The following is a 20452-nucleotide window of genomic DNA, read 5'->3' on the forward strand; positions in this document are numbered from 1 at the left end:
TCTTTTCCTCTTTTTATTGACATCAACTAGTTGCATTTTAACAATTCTATTTATGTATACACTCTTGGGTAATTAAAAGGGTAATTAACCCTTTTACCATTTCGTACCACTTCCCAAACTAATTTCATCAAATCTCTTTGTTCTGTTCCATGTATCTGAAGTGTTTTGTCTCTATTCATCTCCCTTCCCTCTCCCCATTTGTCTGTCCCGTTCCACTAATGCCTTCATCCTGCACAAGACATGTTCCAATTTCTTAATGCCCTTTTTTTATTAAAAATGCATGTTAATTGTTTAAAGGGATTTATAAGATAGCTTAAAGTATAAGACTGTATTGTAATTTATATACCACCTTGTTGTTAAATCTTTCCATATACTGCTGTCTGTTAAATTTTCCCTTAACTCTGAGGTTTTTTTCAGTTTCATTTATTTTCTATTTTTAAGTATCTACTGGGGGAAAAAAATGTGTTTCCCATTTGAAAGATGGCTACTCAAGGATTCGGTAGTTTGCTTGTGTGTGATAGTCTTCAGATCGGTTCCATGCATCGTCATAGCCAGCCAGAGGAATTCTTGCAGACTTAAGGCAGCTCTCCTCGTGATTCTTATCCTGTAACAGGATTTCTCAATCTTGGCACTTTGTTCTAGAGAATTATTTTTGTGCATTGTAGGATCCTTAATGCTATCACTGGTCTTTTAACCAGTAGAGTGCCTTCTTCCTCACGTGGGGCCATCAAGAAGTATAGATAAGTAGCACTTTATTGTTGGTGAAACATGGAAATGTGGCTTCTGGACTCTTCTGAGCACTGGGGAGTTAAGGAGGAGGCCATACTCGAGCATGTTTGCAGATGTACACCATTGCTCATTTCCCTCTCTGCTTATTCTCTTAGAAGCTTCTGCCAACCATGATTCATGGAATGATTTATTTTTTTTTTTTGAGCTGAGGAATCTGTGGCTTTTCAATTTCCTTATTTTCTTTCTTTAGCTAAATGTGTTTTGGTTTTAGTGAAGTGTTTAACACAGCAAAGATCTCTTACAAAGTAATACATGTAAGGATCCATTTTTTTCCAAGTAGACAATTTTAACAAAGCATGGAAAGTCTTCCCGCCTGACCTCGGCTGTGTGCCCACATCTCCCTGTCTGGCAAATGCTCTCACCCCTGAAGAAGAGACCAGGGGGGCACACCTGCTGCCTTGAACAGTTCTGGGGAACCCTGGTGGTTTGGTAGCTAGCATTTAAGAACTTTTTTTTTTTTTTGCCAGTTCTGGGGTTTAAACTCAGGGCCTGAGCACTGTCCTTGGACACTTTTTGCTACAGGCTAGCAGTCTGCCACTTGAGCCACAGTGCCACTTAGGGCTTTTTCTGTGTATGTGGTCATGGGGAATCAAACCCAGGGCTTCGTGCATACTAGGTGAGCATGTTACCACTAGGTCAGACTCCCAACCCAAGAACTTCTTCTTGGGAAGGAAAAATTGAGAGAGATTGTCCAAAAAAGAAATGGATTCTTAATGTATGTGACTGTAACCCCCCTGTCCATCACTTTTATAATAACAATTTTTCAAAAATGAGAATAAAAAACACTCAAAACACTTCTTTTCCATGGCTCCTAAAACACATTTTGACATGTAACTGTCCTCTTTCTTGACAGATCGCAACGAACGAAATAAGCCAGAGCATCGTTCTTCAAGGTATGAGTTTATAGTGTTTAATCATCTTCTTACGGGGACAAACACTATCTGGAAGCACAACAGGGGTCCACTTTAGGGTTTGCTGTTAGGTTGAAATCTTCTAGGGCATTCAGAGAAACTTCAGAAGGAAAATAATCTTGATTTCCTGAATAAATCAAGGATTCCCGACTCTGGAAAATGTTTTTATTTTGAGAATTCCTACCAGTGACAGATAATGTTTTCATGAAATATTATTTTATTTTCATTTTCTTTGCTGCCTTATTTTCCTCCTCTCCCTCTGAACCACTGTTTTTTATTGTTTTTTTTAAGTATATTGCTGTTTGTCTAATTATAAAACTAATATTTCATTTTAGAAGCTAAGAAAAAATGATAATATACAAAGTGAAAAAATCAAAAGCAAAAGAATCTAGTTTGAGGCTGGGAGTTTGGCCTAGTGGTAGAGTGCTTGCCTAGCATGGATGATGCTCTGGGTTTGATTCTTCAGTACCACATACACTGAAAAAAAGTCAGAAGTGGTGCTGTGGCTCAAGTGGTAGGGTGCACTGGCCTTGAGGAAGGGTCCAAGGATTGTGCTCAGGCCCTGAGTTCAAGTACCAGGACTGGCAAAAAAAAAAAAAAAAAAAAAATGGCTCTAGTTTACCTTCTCTCCACTAGAGATAACTTATTATTGCTGCAATGTTGCTGCATAATGCATGTACATCTATATGTTATACATATCCAAATGGATTATTTTAACTTTTATTTTTAACCAGTCTTGGACTTGAACTCAAGGCCTGGGCACTATCCTTGGGCTTTCTCAAGGCTACTGCTCTACCACTTGAGCCACAGAACCACTTCTGGCTTTTTTCCCTTGTATGTGGTACCGAGGAATCAGACCCAGAGCTTCACGCATGCTAGGCAAGCATTCTACCACTAGGCCATGCTCCCAGGGCTATAAAACCACTTTTTAAGACTGATTATATGTGTGTGTATGTGTGTTCATTGTGGTAAATTACGATGATCTAAATCTTCAAGATTTTTTAAATGTGTTAAATTACATCTTCCTCATCTTTTTCTATTGTCTGGTGTTTCCGTGTAAAAATACACATTAATTATAGGGCCGGAAGTTTGGCCTCGTGGTTAAAATGCTTGCCTAGCATGCACGAAGACCCGGGTTTGATTCCTTGGTACCACATACATAGAAAAAAGCCGGAAGTGGTGCTGAGGCTCAAGTGGTAGAGCTCTAGCCTTGAGAAAATCCAAGGACAGTGCTCAAGCCCTGAGCTCAAACCCAGGACTGGCAAATAAATAAATAAATAAATAATAAATACACATTAATTATAAAATTTTAATGATGTATTATTATCTTTTACCCTTCCAGCTTCCTGTCATCTATACTTCTGCATGTTCTCAATTTTTCTCTCTTGTTTTTCTTTTTTTTTTTCAGTTGAAAAAACTCTTAGGAGGTGGGGGAAGAAAAACAGGCACAAAAGCATGAGAAGAGGGGGCTGGGAGTTTGGCCTAGTGGTAGAGTGCTTGCCTAGCATGCACAAAGACCTGGGTTCGATTCCTCGGTACCACATACATAGAAAAAAGCCAGAAGTGGTGCTGTGGCTCAAGTGGTAGAGCTCTAGCCTTGAGAAAATCCAGGGACAGTGCTCAGGCCCTGAGCCCAAGCCCAGTACTGGTCAAAAAAAACAACAAAAAAACATAAGAAGAGGTATCAATGTGTGAGAAGTAATGCAACCATTACCTGACGAATGTAACTGTAACCCCTCTATACGTTACCCCGACAATAAAATAAAATAAAATAAATCAATCTTAGCCAAGTGCTGGTGGCTCGTGCCTATAATCCTACCTGCTCACGAGGCTAAGATGTGGGGATTGTGATTTGAAGTCAGCCCAGGCAGGAAAATCCATACGATTCTTATCTCCAGTTAACCATTAAAAAGCCAGAAATGAAGGTATGGCTCGCTCAAGTGGTAGAGATTTAGCCTTGAGTAAAAGCTAAGAGACAATGCCCAGGCTCTGTGTTCAAGCCCCCGGACTGGGAAAAAACATTTGACTAAGGTATTCATAAATGCATTCTTTAACCTGGAGTCCCCTACCCCCCCCCAAGGCATTCTTCAAAGAGCTGGGAGTGGTTAGAGAACATATCTGTAATCTCAGCACTCATGAGATTGAGACAAGAATGATCACAAGTTTGAGGTAAGCTTGGGTTCCCTAGCAAGACCCTGACTCAAAAACCCAGGGATTAGGTATATAGAGCACTAGTAGAGCATTTGCTGTACCACTTGTCTAGCATGCGTATGTTGATTCTCATCAATATTAAAAAAAAAAAAAGGCCATAAAGACATTGGCCACCAATTACAAGGTGGTTTATAGATGCTACCTGAGAAATAACTAAAGCAAAGAGCCTAGGGGATAGAGAACGGCTCAAGTGGTAGAATACCTACCTAACAAGCTTAGACCCTGAGTTTAAATTCCACTTCTTCTCCCTCTTTCCCCCCAAAAAAAGCCAAACAAATAAGCAAATGATAAACAAGTGCCAGCTAAATCTAAGGAGAGAAAGAAAAGTGTCAGTATTTTCTCCTTGCAGATTGGGTAGAACACTGAGTCCATTTTTACCAATCACAGTTAGGAGCAATGCCTTGGAAGAAAGGAAGGATTTGTGCGTGCGTGTGTGTGTGTGTGTGTGTGTGTGTGTGTGTGTGTGTGTGTGTGTGCAAAACATCATTGTTACTCTCTAGGGTATCTGGTGAGACTAGCAGTGATCTATTTTTCTGCCATCCTCAGGCAGGGCCACCTCCAACCGCACTCTGCCAGCTGTGCATCAATCAGATTAATACCTGCTGTAGCAACTGAGCAGGAAGCAGAAAACCATAAACAAAAGTCACATACTTTTGTTGGCTCTTTGGTTCTCCTCAGGCCACTCAGCAGTAAGACTGACAGGCTTTAAGCACAGCATTTCTCATGTTTGTGTTGTTTGCAAGGCCAGACACCCTCTAGCTTTCACTGTAAGCAGTGGATGCACGGAGGACGTCTGTTTGTTTCTGTCAGTGCTGGATGTCAAGGTGAATGAGAGTTTCTACTATGTGTAAAGCAACAGAGCCCTCAAACTGAAAAATACTGTTTATGCAAGCTTTTAGAGGCTTGAGGGATACCTTTGATTACTTGTATATTTTTTTTCTTGCCTGTTAACTGACTGAAAATGATAGATGTCAGAAATACCTACATTTACTCCTCAGCCTTATTAGTGTGGTACACCGTTGTACAGATTGATGTCCCAAGGAATGCTCTTCTGTGGATCATCGGCACATCAGGAGATGAATGTGTGTGCTTAGCAAGCATGAGGCCCTGGGGTGAGGGATGCAGGAGGGTGGGGCTGGGGCCATGAGGTTGTAAAGTGTTCAGATACCAGAAGGAACCTGTGACTTAAACAAAATGAGACTTCCTGCAATCTACTCAAAATGTGCTAAAATGTGTTCTAAAACTCTCAAGTGGGAGCTATACCCCAGCATCAGATTTTGATTTGAATTTGTAACTTTCTTTCCCAGACATGGCTATCCATAATATCTTGGGGAAAAAAGTGTCAAGGAATAACAGGAAATGAATTAAAGGGAAGAAGGCACTAGGGAAAATAGAGTAACAGGGAGTCGTGTGTACTTGCCTAACATGTATGAAGCTATGGGTTCAATTCCCTGAAAGATGGAGGGAGAGATGGGGAGGGGGAGGGGAGAGATAAGATGGAGGGGAGGGGAAGGAGAAGGAGAAGGAGGAGGGAGAAAAGGAGAAAAGAAGTGCACAGATGGGCAGAGGAGAAGGTTCAGGAGCCTGTGTTTGGCCAAGCAAAGAGTCTTTTGTCAGCACAGAGTAGCAGTGTTTGGATTAAGGAGCTACAGTTAGGTGTGATAACAGATAAATCTCAGAAACACAGTTTGGGATGACAAAGTTGCATAAGGATGGGAAGAGGAAGATAAGCAGAGGTCAAATGGGCAAGTCAGACCTGCTAGTTGCCCATTGGTTTGCATACAGACTGTGGCTGGGTTCACAGCCAAACAGCCTAGTTGTTAAAATGGGGAGCAGGTTGGGCCCTGGTGGTTCATACTTGTGAGCCTAACTACTCAGGATTCTGAGATCTGAGGATCAAGGTTCAAAGCCACCTTGGTCAGGAAAGTCCATGAGATAATTATCTCCAATTAGCCACCAAAAAGCCAGAAATGGAGCTGAGGGTCAAGTGGTAAGTTGCCAGCCTTGAGCAAAATAAGCTCAGGAACAGCACCTGTGTGCTGAGTTTAAGACCCAGGACCGACCCAGGGAAAAAACAAAACAAAACTGAATAAAGTAATTTTTTTTTTTTTTTTAAAGAAAACAGATGGACCGGGAGTATAGCCTCGTGGTAGAATGCTTGCCTAGCATGGATGAAGCTCTGTGTTCAATTCCTTGATACCACATACTCAGAAAAAGTTGCAAGTGGCTCTGTGGCTCAAATGGCAGAATACTAGCCTTGAGCAAAAAGTGTCCAAGGACAGTGCCCAGGCCCTAAATTCAAGTCCCAGGACTGGCAAAAAAAGAAAAGAAAAGAAAACAGAGACTAGATGGCAAACAAACAAACAAAAAAACCACATGTTATTCATTGTATAGTTTTTCTGTGGTGTGTTCTGTTTGGGTGGTACTGGAGCTTGAACTCGGGTCCTCAAGTTCTGTGCATAGCACTTAAGTTGTGCTCCCAGCCCTTTTTGCCTTAATTGTTTTTCAGATGAAGTCTCATATTCATTGGTTCTCTGATTTGATGCCCTGTTGTTAGTTGATCTTATAAGGATGTGTAGAGCATTTTACATTGTCACTTTGTCATCACCACAATAAAGTTCTAAATAGAATAGCTAAAAATCAAAAGATTTTACTTGCTTTCTGATTTGTCCCTTTCTTCATATATGTATTAAAATGCCCTGCTCTGCTGGGCTTAGTTTAATTGTGATCATTGTGTAGCATTTCCCAGCCGTATGCTTTGATTTGTGCACTTCTATAAACTATAGCCTGGGTGTGATTACTCTCTGGCATTATGTTTTGTAGGCTATAAGAGAAACATTACTTTTTCTGCAGCATCTGTAATGCTATAAACAAGGTAAAAATTAAAGTGGATATAGGCTTCATGGGGAAGGGAAGTCCTTTGGCAATCGAAGAATGAAAGGATTTAATGTTTCTATGTCATCCTCCAGAGAATATGAATGCTGTGCTGTTTTATTGTGTTTTTTAAAAATATGACTTTTGCATCTCCCCCTAGTGGGCTGGCAATGGAAATGAAGCGTTTATGTTGGGTATCAGCTGGGTAATTGGAAAGTTCTCTCAGAGATCTACCCCTGCCATAGTACTTATTCTGGTGGCTTCTGTAGGCTGTTTCACATTAAACCCTCAGCACACAGCAGTTAGGTGGAGAAGAACAGCTGGGTCTGGATTTATCTCTTTTCCTCAGCATGGGCATGTGTGTGACTGCCCGTGTCTCAGCAGCTCAGGGAAAGCATGGAACTCCTGGCCTTTAAAGTCTTTCTTCCTGATGCTTTCCTCACTTTCCCTTGGGTTATATTCTACATTCTTCACCTTTCTGCATTATAATTTAAAAAGGCTTATTTTACAGATCTACAAATGTATATTAAAGTGCTTTAGCTGACCATGCACAACCATGGTCTTTTCTCTGTTCTTCTGGGATGGCTTTACTCTGCCTACTAAATGTCCTTGTGCATTCAGACTTTACATTTTTTTATTAAAGAATTTGTTAACATTGATTTTTACATCATATTTCAATTGAAGTATTTAACAAACAAGTATTCAAGAAGGAAACCTCTATATACAGTCACTGGCACTTAGATTTCAGAACATAATTAAAATTAGGCTGAGGGTTTGTATGTCATAGATATGTATTAAACTATGTAATAAAACATATCTATATAATCATACATTTTATGTCTATGTAGTTGTGTTTATATTTCCAATACCATATCCATAGCATTGGGTACGCAAATATTGAGTCCTCGCTCTTGTACTGTTTGGATCTAATAGCCACATATTAAGGATACCATGTGCCTTTTGCAGGGACGTGGATGAATCTAGAGTGAATCATGTTGAGTGAGACAAGTCAGACTTTACATTTTTACTTAAATATTTTTCTTATTGACAATTTTTTTTCCCAGTCCTGGGGCTTGATTCGGGGCCTGGGCACTGTCCTCAGACACTTTTTGCTCAAGCCTAGTGCTCTGCCCCTTAAGCCACAGTGCCACTTCGGCCTTTTCTGTATATGTGGTAATGGGGAATCCAATCCATGGCTTCGTATTCTACCATTAGGCTACACTCCCAGCCTGACAATTTTTTTTTTTTTAATGTTAGCTATTGGTTAGGACTAGAAACTAAAAAAAGCATACTGATTCCTGGAAGAATCTTAATTGGACAGAATTAGTGTTAAAATAAACAAAAACAGCCAGACATTAGAGACTCATACCCTATAATCCTTGCTCCTCAAAAGACTGAGATCAGAGGCTTGTGGTTTGAAGCCATCTGGGACAAGAAAGTTGGAGACTTTTATCTCCAATTAATCATGGAAAAGCCCAAAGTGGAGCTGTGGCTTAAGTGCTGGAGCCCTAGCCTTGAGCAACAAAGCTCATTAAGAGTGCTCGCTCCCTGAGTTCAAGCTCTGGGACCAGAACAAAAAGTCCTGAAGACTCTTATCTTCTTTTTAACGCGCACGCACACACACACACACACACACACACACACACACACAAAAACACACACACACACACACACACACACACACACACACCATTCAGTTGCCTAGTTAACTCCCATTCATTAACTCCCTTCATCAGATCCTATCTTATTCTTCTTTTTTTTTTTCCAGTCCTAGGCTTGAGCTCAGGGCCTGAGCACTGTCCTTGGACTTTCTCAAGGCTAGAGCTCTACCATTTGAGCCTCAGCACCACTTCCGGCTTTTTTCTATATGTGGTACTGAGGAATTGAACCCGGGTCTTCATGCATGCTAAGCAAGCACTTTAACCACTAGGCCAAACTCCCGGCCCCCTATCTTATTCTTGATAAAACATTTTTCCTAACCTTGACTTGCTTGGACAGACCTGGGGCGACTGCTGGCAGGTTACAGGCAGGGCCTGAAGTTGATTACCATCTCTTTTTTCAGTGTTTTCTCTAGTAGGTTCTAAAGAGAGCTCCAGGTAAAAGGTCCTCAGAAGTGCAATCCTATTCTTCAAAACTTTTCCATGTGGGAAATCTTAGCTTCTTATTGAGTTAAAAATTGGAGGAATGAGGTTCCAGGCCAGCCCAACCTGAAAAGTTGTAAAGTCTATCTCCAAAATAATTTAAAACAACAACAACAACAACAAAAAACCCTAGGTCTGAGTGTGCTCAAATTGTATAGTACCAGCTGAGCACGCACCAAGTCCTGAGTTCAGACCCCTACTGGTAATCCTAATTTGACTTTTTTTTGTTACCAAATCTTTTCTTGGTATTCTATGGAAAAGTTTGGTTTTTGTTTTGTTTTGTTTTGTTGTGGGGCTTGAACACTGGGCCTGGGCACTGTCCCTGAGCTTTCAGCTCAAGGCCACTGCCCTACCCCTAGGACAACATCCAGATGTTGTCCCTGAGCTCTTTAGCACAAAGCTACCGCCCTACCCCTTGAGCCGCAGCTCCATTGCCTGTTTTCTAATGGTTAATTGGAGACAAGAGTCTAAAGTGCCCTGGATGCATTTGATCCTCAGCCTTCTAGTAGATAGGATTACCGGCATGAGCCACTGTAGCTAGCTCATGGAAAAGTTTTCTAATGGCTTTGTAATAAACAAAAACTAGCTGCTAGGAGGGCTGCTAGTCCATCTTGTGTAATGGAGACATTTCTAAATATTTGCAGAAAAGCTTTGTGCCCACACACTGCAGGAGTTTCAGTTGCAATTCCCAGAGGAGAATAAGAACTTGTGTTGTCTGATTGAACTCAGCAGTTTTCATGCTTCTTTTACATTCCTGGTCAAATCCTCTGCTTTAAGAACTCCTTTTTTTTTTTTTTTTTTTTTTTTGAAGGGGCTGGTGCAGTGAGTTTTTACAAATGTATTTGTTTTTATTAGAAAAAAAAAGTCTTTTTTTTTTCTTTCTTTTTTTGTGGGTCATGAGGCTTGAACTCACCTGGGCACTGTCCCTGAGTCCTTCAGCAATAGGCTGTCGCCCTACCTCTGGGCCTGGGCATTGTCCCTGAGCTCTTTAGCTCAAGGCTACTGCCCTACCCTTGAACCAAGCCCTACTACCCATTTTCTGGAGGTTAATTGGAGATAAGAGTCTCAGGCCCTTTTGTGCAGGGCTGGCTTTGAACCTTGATCCTCAGATCTCAGCCTCCTGAGTAGCTAGGCTTATAGGCATGAGCCACCACACCCAGCAGCAGAATCTTTTTAAAAGCCCTTAGTCCATGTAAGTATACAGATTAGGTTTTTCCACTTTGTATGTATTTAGTAGCCTGTTGTTATTTTCTCAACTTATTTGATCAGGCTTATTTTATTCTGCTTAGATATCACTGACTCGAAGAGAGAAGGGTTTGCTTGATCGAAGACAAGCCAAGAAATGAGTGGCCAGAGCATTCACATTAAAAATTTTTTATAATTTACTTTATTTTTATTATAAAGATGATGCACAGGGGCCGGGAGTTTGGCCTAGTGGTTAAAGTGCTTGCCTAGCATGCATGAAGACCCGGGTTCGATTCCTCGGTACCACATACATAGAAAAAAAGCCAGAAATGGTGCTGAGGCTCAAGTGGTAGAGCTCTACCCTTGAGAAAATCCAAGGACAGTGCTCAGGCCCTGAGCTCAAGCCCAGGACTGGCAAAAAAAAAAAAAAAAAAAGATGATGCACAGAGGGATTACAGTTACATGAATCAGATAAGGACACATGAGCAATTTTTAAGCCAGAAGCCCAACGTAGGCAGGTATACCTTCAGCCCCAGTTATTTGGAAGGCGCAGGCAAGAGACTCCTGTGAGCCCACAAATGTCAGATCAGCCTGAGGGAAATTCCAGACCTGAAGAAGCAAATAAGTTTGTTTAGGTTTTTTTTTTTTTTTTAATGATCAGTCATGGGGCTTGAACTCTGGGCCTGGGTACTGTTCCTGAGCTCTTCAGCTCAAGGCTACTACCTTACCCTTGAGCCACAGCACCACTTCTGATTTTCTAGTGATTAATTGGAGATAAGAGTCTCAAGGTCAAAAAAAAAAAAGAGTCTCAAGGTCTTTAGTGCACAGGCTGGCTTTGAACCTCATCCTCAGATCTCAGCCTCCTGAGTAGCTAGGATTACAAGAATGAGCCACTGTACCCTGCCAAATAAGCTATTTTTATTTGGTGTGGGAAAATACTTTAGTAGGGGGGAGGATATTATTTTGTTTATTGAGACATAGTCTCTCAATATAAACCAGATTAGCGTAGAAATGTTAATCTTCCTGTCGCAGCCTCCCATGTGCAGGCATCACAGATATACACCACTGTGCCATCTTTCTGTATCTGACACAGATACAGAATGCATTTACATTTAAATTTAGCCCTTTGCAAACAAACAGAAACTATTAGCTTAATGTTTCATATGAACTTTGGGCTTCAAACTGGCCTAATTTCTTCCTAAACTTTTAGAATTATCAATTAATATGTTGATCCATTTTCAGATGCTTGAAATAGGTATTTGCTTTTGCAATAAAAAAAAAAAAAGATGACAGGTTCTCATCCCTTGTAGCAATTTTATCTTAATCTCATAGAGTGGAGAAATGTGCTGCTAACCTTTTTTTCTTTCCTTGCTGCCTTTCTACTAAGTCCCTGGGTCTCTCCTTTGCTTTGTTTATTGGAGGACTGAACTTTGGATAGTTCAGATGACTTTAGTCTCATCTGTAGAACATCACATGATGAAATTAAGGCATATTCCCACGTGGCCCTAGGCACGCACACAGGCCCCTGTTTGTAATTTGTGGTGGGCTGGTTCCAGGATCAGCTGCTCTTGGAACTCTGAATTTTGTTACAGATGTTTTTTTTCCTTTTGACCACATTATCAGTAGACACCAGAGACTTATGCTAAACAGCTATCCAACTTCTAGAGTTCAATACTGAGAGATCCAGAGTGAGTTAGGAATGAGGCCTGATGTATTTTTCTGCACTAATTACAACTTGATTAAATAATTAATTCTCCGGCTTTTACTCTAATAAATTGACCAGATGGTATATGGAATCTGGTGTTCATTCCTTGCTTTCTTCCTTTCCTTCTTCCCTTATGTCCTTCATATGTCCCCAAAGTGAAATAATCCATCCATCAGATAAATTTCAGTATCACTAAAGAAAAGGTTCATCTGGACTTACATAAAAAGTGTTCATGTACTCAGGAAATGAAAAGGTAACTTAAAGCTAGAAATAGTAGGTCTAAAATCTGTTCTCCTTAGAATTGACATGAAAAAACACTACCAGGAAGGACTGGAAGTGTGCATGGGTCAGGTGGCAAAGTGGCTTGCCTAACACGCACGAGGCCCTGAGTTTAAACTCTAGCGCACTGCCAAATGGAAAGCTGTTATCATATAGGAGGTAACCCTAATGCCATCGATAGGCCATGCATGTCTTTTCTATAATGGGAAGAAGAGAAGAATGGATTGCATATTTTGATGAGAACTTGTATATTGTAGTACTTTTCATTCTTGGTGTTTGACTTGGTGCTTGTTTCTTGTTCCGCAGAAGTTGGGCCTTTAAATATAGACCCTCAATTGGGAAACATTTGCCTTTAATTTTCCTTTCTTTTGTGTGATCAGATGACTCTTGAATTCCCACCAAGTTTTCTGTGTCCTAGTTTTTCTTGCCAGGTGCTGTCCCCTTCAGTATCCTGTCTGTCACAGCATATACCAGGTCTTCCCTGAATTCCACAGGAACCATCCAAAGGAAGGTGTCACCCTAATGCATATAGTTTTTAAACAAAGATGACAGTATTTAAGGTAGAATATAGGTTTTCTTTTCTTCCTCTTTTCTTTTTTTTCCTTTTTAAGAACTTCTCCACATAGGCTGAAATCACTGTTAAAAATAGAGTGATAGGTGAGTGTGTTGTTTTGAGGAAGTTTCTTATGCATGATGCATTTTATGATGTAGAATGTGAGTGTTAGATTCTAGCACAACATTTAATTTGGCTCCAGCCATAACAGACAATGAAATAACTTGAATGGACAGAATTGCCTCTGAAATTCTACGAAGAGACGTTTAAGTTTTTATATCTGTTGCCAAATTAAGTGTTGTGTTGGATTCTAAAATGCCATCTCATACTAAGGCTGATCTTGCCAGTTTTCTATCTCTGGTTGTTCTCCATTGAGTTCCAGATGTTCTTCCAAGTGAATTTGTTTTTAATGAAAAATACCTTTCTGTGTCTGTGGCATAAAAGATAGATTCTGGGGCCTTATTTAGGCTAAGTAAGTACTCTACTACTGAGTTCTCTTTCCAGCCTTTTTTTCTGAGACAGAGGTCTATGTAGCTCATACTAGTCTTGAATTCCATGTAGCTGGAGTTGCCCTTGAACTTACCAACCTCTTACCCTGTCTTTTTAATGCCTAGATTACAGGTGTATGCCAACATATCCTGTGAAAAATGCCCCTTTTTAAACATTAGACACAGATACTTTTAGCAAGATGTATATACCCAAACATAACTGCGAATTGAGGTCAACAAGATGAAACTAGCAGCAAAGTTATTCCTAAGGATTTGCTTATTAATTGGATGCAGGTAGTATCACTGGTACCATGTAAGTTATATTTATTTCTCTACATGAGTAGGATTGGGTTCACATTAGGTCAACGAGCACATGATTCAGTTCAGTGAGCTGCACTTGGAAACATGAGTAGAAGACATTTTTCCTCCTTGAGAAGCTTTAAGTCTAATTAGGGAGTCAAGACAGAAATAAAGCAAAAAAATCCTGAAGAACTGAGACAGACAGGACAATATATTCTAATTTTAAATGTGCTGCAGTTCTAAGTAACTTCGTTGAAAGTTTCATCTGAAATCTTTGAACTTTTGTGGGATTTCTTTTTTAATAGACTTAAAGAAATGGAAGACTAAGCCAGGCACATTGGCTGTAATTCTAGCTACTCAGGAGGCTGAGATCTGAGGATCACAAAACCAGCCTAGCATAAAAGGACCTGAGACTCTTATCTCCAATTAACCTCTAGAAAATGGGAAGTGGGGCTGTGGTTCCAGGGGAGGGTGGTAGCCTTGAGCTGAAGAGTGCTAGGTCAGTGCCCAGGCCCTGGGGTTGGGTGGTAGCCTTGAGCTGAAGATCTCAGGAACAGCACCCAGGCCGAGTTCAAGCCCCATGACCCACCAAAAAAAAAAGACTAAATCTACAGAGTCACTGATCCATGACTGTTTTATGAAAAGCATCCCAGGAAGGGTGACCTAACAGTCCAAACAGTGCTCTGTTTTCCATGAGAATACAAACTTACCACTAAAGCTTGTAGCAGCCATGCATGGGTAGCTTACACTTGTAATCCTAGCTACTCACAAAACTGGATCTGAGGATCACAGTTAAAGTCAACCTGGGCAAGAAAGTCTTTGAGACTCTTATCTCCAATTAACCACCAAAAAAAAAAAAAAGTTGGAAGTGGTGCTGTAGCTCGAGTGGTAGAGTGCTATCCTTGATTAAGAAAGCAAAGCAGGACCGGAAGTTTGGCCTAGTGGTAGAGTGCTTGCCTAGCATGCACGAAGACCTGGGTTCGATTCCTCAGAACCATATACATAGAAAAAAAGCTGGAAATGGTGCTGAGGCTCAAGTGGTAGAGCTCTAGGCTTGAGAAAGTCCAAGGACAGTGCTCAGGCCCTGAGCTCAAGCCCAGGACTGGCAAAAAAAAAAAGGCAAAGCAACAGCATCTAGGTCCCTACTGCTAACATACACGCACACACCTATGTAGAGTATTACTGTAACTCAAATCATAGGGTTTTTGTTTTGGTTGTTTTTTTATTATTATAATTTGCTGCTTCTTTAAAAAGATGAAGTAGAAAACTCTCTGATGGAATACAGAGTTTATTATCCATCCTAATGACCATAATTGGGCTGTCCATGGTGATGAGAAGATGAGTGAACTCAGTATTCAGTAACTTTCCTCTAAAGAATTACAAAATCAAATTCTGTCTAGTTTTGTTATAAACCATAACTTTAGCAAAAGGTACTGTACCATTGGAGGTATAGCTCAATGGTAAAATATGTGCTTAGCATGCATGAGTTACTGGATTAGAGTCCTGTTATCCCTCTCAATTGTTATTTTTTAATTATACCTTTTATTTTTTAATTTTTACTCTAAACATTTAAACTAAAGATCTTCCCAAAAATTTAGGACTGTAAGAAGATAGTTTGCTTTTTCTCCTTTCAAACTAACTATACTTTTTCCTTCCTCTTATTCTTCATATCTGGCCTACATAAATAAAGGTGAAAATACTGAGTTAGAGGTATGGCTCAATTGTTAAAGCACCAGTCAACCAGTGGCGAAGACCTGAGTTCAAGCATCAGTACTGCAAGAAACAAAAAAAGTAAAATTTTAAAGAACATTCTAAAAAGTATGCATTTTTTTCCCTAACCACTTCATTAAACTTTTAAGGTTATATCTTTTTTTTTCCTTGTGGTTTTAAAAGTAATTAGCGCAGTTGGTTTGAATCAAGACAGAACACAAAGCAGAAATCCTTCCTCTTGATCTAACAGCATAAACTTTTGTATCTAGAGTCATGACCAATGAGTCCACCAGGGCTCAGAAAGGATTGTAACTTGTTCAACACCCCACAGTCAGGGTGAAGTCGGAGTCACTGACGAGAACTTGGAGCAAACAGACTGCAAACAGATGTAGATTTCTATGAAAGCAATTTTAAGGCAAAATTCTATTCACTATCCAGATATTCCTCATCAGTCTCCTCACTTCCCATGAAACATCTCAATCTGAAAGGCAATTTAAATTTTTTTCTTTAATCTTGTTTTGTTAGGAGTATAACTTGCTGCTTGGCACAATACTGCGTTGTAGAAATGAGCTGGGATTGTGAATAACTCTTCTTCAAATAGATTGATGGGTGTGTAATTTGTTTTCTTTCATTCTTTTTCTAGCCAAGGACCTTTGTCATCCATCAGAGCAGTGATCAAGAGATGTAAGTTTTTGTTCTCCTCTGTTTTTCTCATTGTAATTTTAGATGGTGACTTAGATTTCTGGCAAGTGATTGTATTTGTTGACTCTGTGAATAACTTCACAGTTGTACCTTATCCTAACCCGAAGTGATAAAACAGTTCAGACAAACAGCTTATTTTTCAATGTCCATTTGTTGATAAGCCAGTTGTTCAGATCTTTCTCTTAGAGTGATTATAGTGATGCTGTTTCAAAACAAAATCTGCAATTGAGTTGGTTCTGTGATCTGATATAATTTTATATGACAATTTTCTACAATTAGGATCATCTGGTAGGTTTAAAAAATAGTAAGCCTTCTTTCTGGTTTGTTTGTTTCCATTAACTCTATTTACATTTTTTTTTTCCCAGTCCTGGGGCTTAAGCTCAGGGCTTGAGCACTGTCCTTGGGCTTTCTCAAAGCTAACACTCTACCACTTGAACCTCATCACCATTGGCAGCTTTTTTCTATGTATGTGGTACCAAGGAATTGAACCCAGGTCTTCATGCAAGCTAGGCAAGCACTCTACCACTAAGCCACAATCCCCCAGCCCCAATTTACAATATTATATAAGTTAAATAAATGCCTATGATGATAGGCTCATCTGGATAAAAGTTCATTGTACTTTGTGTCTTTACCTCCTGGTAAGTGTTTTGTTGTTGTTGTTGTTGTTGTTGTTGTTTTGGTTTTTTCTTTTTCTTTTTGTGTTAATACTGGGGCTTGAACTCTAGTCATCAAGCTCTTGCTTAAACTTCTAGTATCAAGGTTTTTTTTGTTGTTGTTTTGGTTTGTTTTGCCAGTCCTGGGGCTTGAACTCAGAGCCTGGGCACTGTCCTTAGATAGTTTTTATGCTCAAGGCTAGCGCACCACTTCTAGCTTTTTCTGGAATCCAGGGCTTCATGAATGCTAGGTGAGCACTCTACCACTAGGCTACATTCCTGGCCTGAGTCTCAATTTTTTTGTTGTTTTTGTTTTTTGCTTTTTTGCCAGTCCTGGGCTTGTGTTCAGGGCCTGAGCACTGTCCTTGGACTTTCTCAAGGCTCTACCACTTGAGCCTCAGCATCACTTCTAGCTTTTTTCTATGTATGTGGTACCAAGGAATCGAACCTGGATCTTCGTGCATGCTAGGCAAGCACTCTACCACCAGGCTAACCTCCCAACCTGAGTCTCAAGTTTTTACACAGCTTTTTTATTTATATTTGGTACTCTACCACTTGAGCCATGCCTCCATTTCTGGCTGTTTACTCAATATTTTAATATAAAAGTCTCTAGGCTGACTTTGATTTTTCAGATTCCAGCCTCCTGAGCAGCTAGGATTATTTGTATGAGCCACTAGTGAGTGCCAAACAACTTCACTACTTGTTTTTGTTATTATTGTTGCTTTTTTGTTTGGGGTTGTGAGGCTTGAACTCAAGGTCTGGATACTTTCCCTGAACTTTTTCTATTCAAGGTCAGTGCTCAACCACTTCTGGTTTTTTGGTGGTTAATTACAAATAAGCCTCACAGACTTCAAAGTGGCTTTGAACTCAATCTCAGCCTCAAATCTCAGCTTTCTGAGTATCTAGGATTACAGGCATGAGCCACTGGTGCTGTACTTCATTACTTTTTTTAAAGCAAGGATCTGCAACTCGGTTCATTTCAAATTCTTAGATTAATGTAGTTCCAACCAGCCTCATGACTAATTCTTTTTGCATTAATTCTTTTTGTATTAATTATTGTGGTCCCTGACTATTTTAATATTTTGTTGTTTGTTTGTATACAAATCTTAGATAAACCTGAAATTTTATATTCTTCATTCATTGGTGTGTGTGTGTGTGTGTGTGTGTGTGTGTGTTACTAGAGTTTGAACTCGAGACCTCTTATCACTGATCCATACCATTAGCATGATTTTAACTGGTTATTTTTTTTTTTTTTTTTTTTTTTTTTGCCAATCCTGGGCTTGAGCTCAGGGCCTGAGCACTGTCCTTGGACTTTCTCAAGGCTAGAGCTCTACCACTTGAGACACAGCACCACTTCTGGCTTTTTTCTATGTATGTGGTAAGGAGGAATCAAACCCGGGTCTTCGTGCATGCTAGGCAAGCACTCTACCACTAGACCAACTCCTGGCCCTAACTGGTTATTTTTAAGGTAGGTTATTGATTCCTTCCTTGGTACACATCTGGACTGAGATCCACCTATCTTAGCCTTCCTGTAGAAGCTGGGATGAGAGGTAAATGCTACCATACCTGCTTCTCTTATTAAGATAGAATGTGAAGCCAGGAGTTTGGCCTGGTGGTAGAGTGCTTGCCTGGCATGCACGAAGACAGGGGTTTGATTCCTCAATACCACATACGTAGAAAAAGCTGGAAATGGTGTTCTGGCTCAAGTGGAAGAGCTCTGTCCTTGAAAAAGGTCAGAGACAGTGCTTAGGCCCTGAGCTCAAGTCCCAGTACTGGCAAAATAAAAATAAAAAATTATTTAAAAATGATAGAGTCCACCTAAGCTATCCTGGAACCATGATCTTCCCAGTCTCAGCTCCTGTGTACTTTAAGATGGCAGGCAGCTGCAGTCTATACCCAACTTTAAGAAAAAAAGTGTTCCCTGAAATTCAAATTTAGCAAATACTGATTATTTTTTTTTTTAGAATTTGAGTCAAACCTTTATTTCTCATGTTTATTTTTTTCCATATTTTTTATTGTAATTAGTAAAAGGGTTACATGATATTTGCCAGATAGAAGGTGCATTAATTCACATACATTGACACCCTTTCACATGTCTTGGTACCCATTTCCCTCCCCCCACACATCCCCCACCCGTCTTGGTTTTCCCCCCTTCCCTATCAAATTTCAAATATCCAAATACAAATAAATTCAATATATCAGATAAGCAAATACTGATTATATACCAGAAGTCAGGAACTGTCTCATGCTTATAAAAACACTCTCTTCAAAATCAGTCCCTACTGAAGTAGTAACTTGATTTTTCCACAATGGGTTTCAGTGTGTGTGTGTGTGTGTGTGTGTGTGTGTGTGTGTGTGTGTGTTTAATTTGCAGTAGAGGCAGATTTTTGGATTCTGATTGTATGTGTGAGTGGTCCGGTCTATACACACATTTATTTATTTATTTATTTTTGCCACTCCTGGGCTTGAGCTCAGGACCTGCGCACTGTCCTTGGACTTTCTCAAGGCTAGAACTCTACCACTTGAGCCTCAGCACCACTTCTGGCTTTTTCTATATATGTGATATCAAGGAATCGAACCCGGGTCTTCGTGCATGCTAGGCAAGCACTTTAACCACTAGGCCAAACTCCAGGCCCCATACACACGTTTTTGCGACCATGTATTTCTTTGCCCTCTGAGTCTGTGGTTCATCAGCTTCTCTTTTCTAAGTATGCAGAGGGGACAAACGGTGTCACCAAGACAGTCTTGCTCCTAATATCCTTGTAGAGAGAGGCAGCGGGGTTCACTCTTTTTTTCCTCCCTTGCCCCTTCTATAACCCCTTCTTTTTCTTCTTTAGCACTCATGAATAGTACATGGCAAAATGACCCGTGGAAGAGGTATGTTTGTGACAATACCATGAAGCCAGTAACTAACATAAAGCAGGTCCCAGCTTTAGTAATGATAGCAATGTGATTTGTAGCATATTATTATATCCCACTGGGGGAGCCTCGGACTTAATGGAAACCTTCCAACCAATTAGATGCCCCATGCACAGCTCTGTTCTCTCTGTCGCCTTGTATTCCAGTAGATGAAATGTACCTCATTTTGGTATAGCTCTTGGTATAAAGGTAGCATTCAATCAAACTAGTTGATGCTATAGAAATAAGAGCATCTCTTCTGTGCCAAGATCCACGGGTCAAAGGTTTGTTTTGCTAGCCCAGCACAGGTTAGATGGCACAGCTCCATCCCACCCCCAATTTTTATTCCCACTTTTATTTTTATTTTTATTTTTGTCAGATTGTGTGGCTTGAGCTATGGGCCTTGGCGCTGTCCCTGAGTTCTTCAGTCAAGGCTACTGCCCTACCCCTGGGCCTGAGTACCTGTCCCTGAGCTCTTCAGCTCAAAGCTACCTCCCTACCATTGAGCCACAGCACCACTTTTGGTGTTCTGGTACTTAATTGGAGATAAGAGTCTCACAGGCTTTTGTGCCTGGACTGGCTTTGAATTGCCATCCTCAGGTCTCAGCCTCCTGAGATGCTAGGATTACAGGCGTGAGCCACCTCATCCAGCTTATTCCCACTTTTTAATTCTACCTTCAGCTCTACTTCCTTTAGCTGTGGCAGCCTCCTTGTGCAAGGAGAGGCTGAAAATAAAAGAATGGAAATATCCATGCTTCCAATCTTTTCAACTCAGAAGTATTGGAAAAGTGGCATAATGGAGTGAAGAAAGAAACTTGATAAAATAATTTATATCTGAAACAAGTTCTCTGTTTGCACACATTTTTGTAGTATTGTGTGTAAATAATTTTCCCTCCAGAAAGGGATCTTTAGGATGTAGTATTGAGAGAGAGAAACAGAGAAAGAGAGACAGACAGCAAATCCAGGTATGCCAGTGGCTCATGCCTGTTATCCCTAGCTGGAGGCATAGGTGAGAGGTAGAGCACCTGCCTATAACAAGTAGAACACCTGAGT

General features: G+C 40.3%; 1 protein-coding gene across 1 annotated transcript in view; it reads left to right on the top strand.

The window, feature by feature from the left end:
* Sh3d19 (SH3 domain containing 19) overlaps window positions 1-20452 on the top strand; it is a 114442-nt gene that overhangs the window by 47438 nt on the left and 46552 nt on the right. Inside the window, exons 2-3 of the mRNA XM_090356861.1 lie at window positions 1643-1682; window positions 15790-15830. Coding sequence (XP_090212987.1) covers window positions 1643-1682; window positions 15790-15830 — 81 coding nt within the window. The remainder of the gene's footprint in view (window positions 1-1642; window positions 1683-15789; window positions 15831-20452) is intronic.

Source organism: Megascapheus bottae, chromosome 23 (assembly GCF_031878675.1).
Source record: "Megascapheus bottae isolate mThoBot1 chromosome 23, mThoBot2.hap1, whole genome shotgun sequence".
Classification (NCBI taxonomy): domain Eukaryota; kingdom Metazoa; phylum Chordata; class Mammalia; order Rodentia; family Geomyidae; genus Megascapheus; species Megascapheus bottae.